This window comes from Etheostoma spectabile, chromosome 9 (genome assembly GCF_008692095.1).
Source record: "Etheostoma spectabile isolate EspeVRDwgs_2016 chromosome 9, UIUC_Espe_1.0, whole genome shotgun sequence".
NCBI lineage: Eukaryota > Metazoa > Chordata > Actinopteri > Perciformes > Percidae > Etheostoma > Etheostoma spectabile.
The window spans coordinates 13,389,485-13,392,333 of record NC_045741.1 but is presented as its reverse complement, the minus strand read 5'-3'; the positions used below and the strand labels follow the sequence as shown (position 1 = coordinate 13,392,333).

The 2,849-nt window shown below is 38.9% G+C and overlaps 1 protein-coding gene across 3 annotated transcripts in view; it reads left to right on the top strand.

Annotated features, from left to right (window-relative positions):
* pde4ba (phosphodiesterase 4B, cAMP-specific a) overlaps nt 1–2,849 on the top strand; it is a 192,436-nt gene that overhangs the window by 141,501 nt on the left and 48,086 nt on the right. For all 3 annotated transcript variants that reach the window (XM_032524911.1, XM_032524912.1, XM_032524913.1), the window contains one exon: nt 337–389. In XM_032524911.1, the coding sequence (XP_032380802.1) occupies nt 337–389 (53 nt within the window). The remainder of the gene's footprint in view (nt 1–336; nt 390–2,849) is intronic.

Sequence of the window (2,849 nt, the reverse complement as noted above, 5' to 3'; positions counted from 1 at the left end):
AACAGAGAGCTCAGCACACAGGGTGAAAAGAGGAGTTGCAGCAACGTCCAGTACAACAAAAATATGGTGTTTTCTGAAAATTAAACCACATAACACCTGGTTAAATAAAGGTTTGAACATAAACCTATTCTGGTACAACCTCTAAATACAGTTATGAACCTGAAAATTAGCATAATATGGGCACTTTATGTCAAACGCCTGACCAACTTAGTGAGAAAATGTGATCCATTATTTGCGTAAAACAATTTAAAGATGACAAATGTATTGTGCATTATTTTTATTTTAGAACATCTTTCTAACACCATTCTTGCTCTCTATCATCTTTCCTTCTTTCAGGAGGTCGCCTGCAGCAACCACTCAGCCTCCAATCACCAGAGTTTGTCTACCAGGTAAGAGGCTCAGAGGAATATTCTGCTACGTGTCTGACTTCTGTAACGCTGCGTGAAGAATGCGCCTTTTTTATCTGGTTTAGATCTGGCTCAAACATTCTTCTGCCATAATTTTTCCTTGTTCTCATTATTCTCTCCTCCTCCCTCCCTGCCTCTCTCCTCCGTGTGTCCTTTGCTCATGAACTCGCGTACGTGAGGACTTTCACTTTTTCTTGCCATCTGTCTTCAGCTCTTCTTGTAGTCCAGACTATTTTGTCATCAAGCTCATTAACCATGTTCGAGCATAATTTGAACCGGTACAAACACACACACACACACAGACACACACACACACACACACACACACACACACACACACACACACACACACACACACAGTATGTTCTTTTAAACCAGCTCACTCAAAGATAACCGTAAACCTCCCTTTTTTCTTTCATCACGTGTGTGTGTGTGTCTATCTGTACAGTATGTGTGGGCATGCACACGTCTACAGTGAAGAGTGTTACAAGCACATAACTTTATGGCACTCTACATGTAAGTGTGTGGGTTGCAACGTCTATTGCTTGTGAATATTGTCTTTTGGAATTCTCTGTGTAATACTGAGATCTATGTCGCTCACCAGCTCAGCCAAGGCCGTTTGACGACACACAACACACACACACACACCACCACCACACACACACACACACACACACACACACACACACAAACAGACACAGTTGTTTTACACACACTTTGTATGCATTTGAATGTGTGTGTTTTTTATTGTGAATCCTTGGTGTGTACAGCATGTCTTTTATGTGTATCTTTGTGAGAATCAATTTTAGTTTAAACTTTCATAGTGAGGACATTTCTACATTGTGAGGACCGGTCCTTTTGGCCTCTCCTGAATCTGCAGCACCACTCAATTTCACTGAGCTTTACAGAGAGTTTTATCTCATTGTTTATCTGTCCGGTGGCGACTATTCTTTTTTGGTTTTCTTTTACTGCGCTCATAGCTTTGTTTTAGTCACAGCAGGCAGCTGTTTATAGTGAAAAAGTTCTAAAAACTCATTGTACTGTATCTGCAGAGTGACAAACAGCAGGCAGACGTACAAATCGGAGTATTTATGTACCAGCTAAAGAGACAGATATATCCCTCAGGAGTTGATGGAGACCAAAAAAAAAGCTAAAAGAAAGTTGTTGTTGGACTTACATTGATTAGGTGGCCAGAAACATGACTTCAAATATATAATGTATAATAATAATGTTTCTCTGTAACTGCTGGATGTATAAATGAGCAACTGCTAGCTGACAAGTTCACATATAACTTAAAAAGTGATGACATCAACTTGTTTTTGCTGCCTCAAAATAATAAGTATTGAGCCGATTTTCCTTTTTCACTGCAGATGAAAAAAGGAAATCGGCAGATAACACTGCTGGATTTAATCTTCATTATTCCCACATAGACTTTCTGCAGTCTGACATAAGTTCACCTCCTCACCATCTGTGTCGCCAATTCCCATTGCCTCCAAAATGTGCATACTCATGGGTCAGAGTTTGCATGGAGGACCGCACATTCTCCCATCAAGTTTGTTTATTATAAATCACAACCATTGCGTTGGAAGTTGCGTACGTACATTTTCAGCCCTGTTTTGTGCGTACGCTATGTTTATGCATGAGACCTCAGGTCTTCGATGTTCAGACAATCATTGTACGTTTCAAAAGTGATGCTCCACCCAGAATCAGTTTTTTTGTAGTATCAAACAATCTCCTCCTGGAAGAGTGTTAAAAGCTTGTATCGTCCTCCTTCACCTACTGCATACCACGTCAGTGGCTGTGGTCTACTCCAATTTTGTCAGGTATTTTCTTAAGGTAATAACTTTGCTTGGTTAAAAAAACAACAACAAGTCTACAAAAATCTCAAAATAATTCTTGCTTTACAATCCACTTCTCTGATGTCCATCCAGTGAGGAGGGTCCTCAACATATATGTATTTATTTTCTTTACTGCAGAACCACAGTGGTGTTTTGAATACATACAATATCTCAAATAAATAGCACCTTGTGTGGTACATTTGTGCAGATTTTTGCATGCAACTACTAAATTGTGTATTGTGTGTTATTGTATATTTAATCTGAGATTAAGAGAGCCATTAATAAAAATATGATTACTTCTTTTGATAAAACAAAAAATAATCAGACCTTTAACTTCACACATGTAGGCAGATGTTCCCACACTCTAGGCAGAACATCGAAAAGAGTGACATGCATTGCTATGTAAAAAGAGGCCGAGATGAGCAACAATGAAACTGAGAACAGTGAGCATAGCTAACCATCAAATAATCAAAATATTTTACACAAAACCAACTCAGGTTAGATATGACATCAAAGAAACACTCGTGAAAGTGAAGCCGGAGTCAGTTCCTCAACAATAACATTTTTTTATCTTAAAGGTCCCATGGCATGAAAATTTCACTTC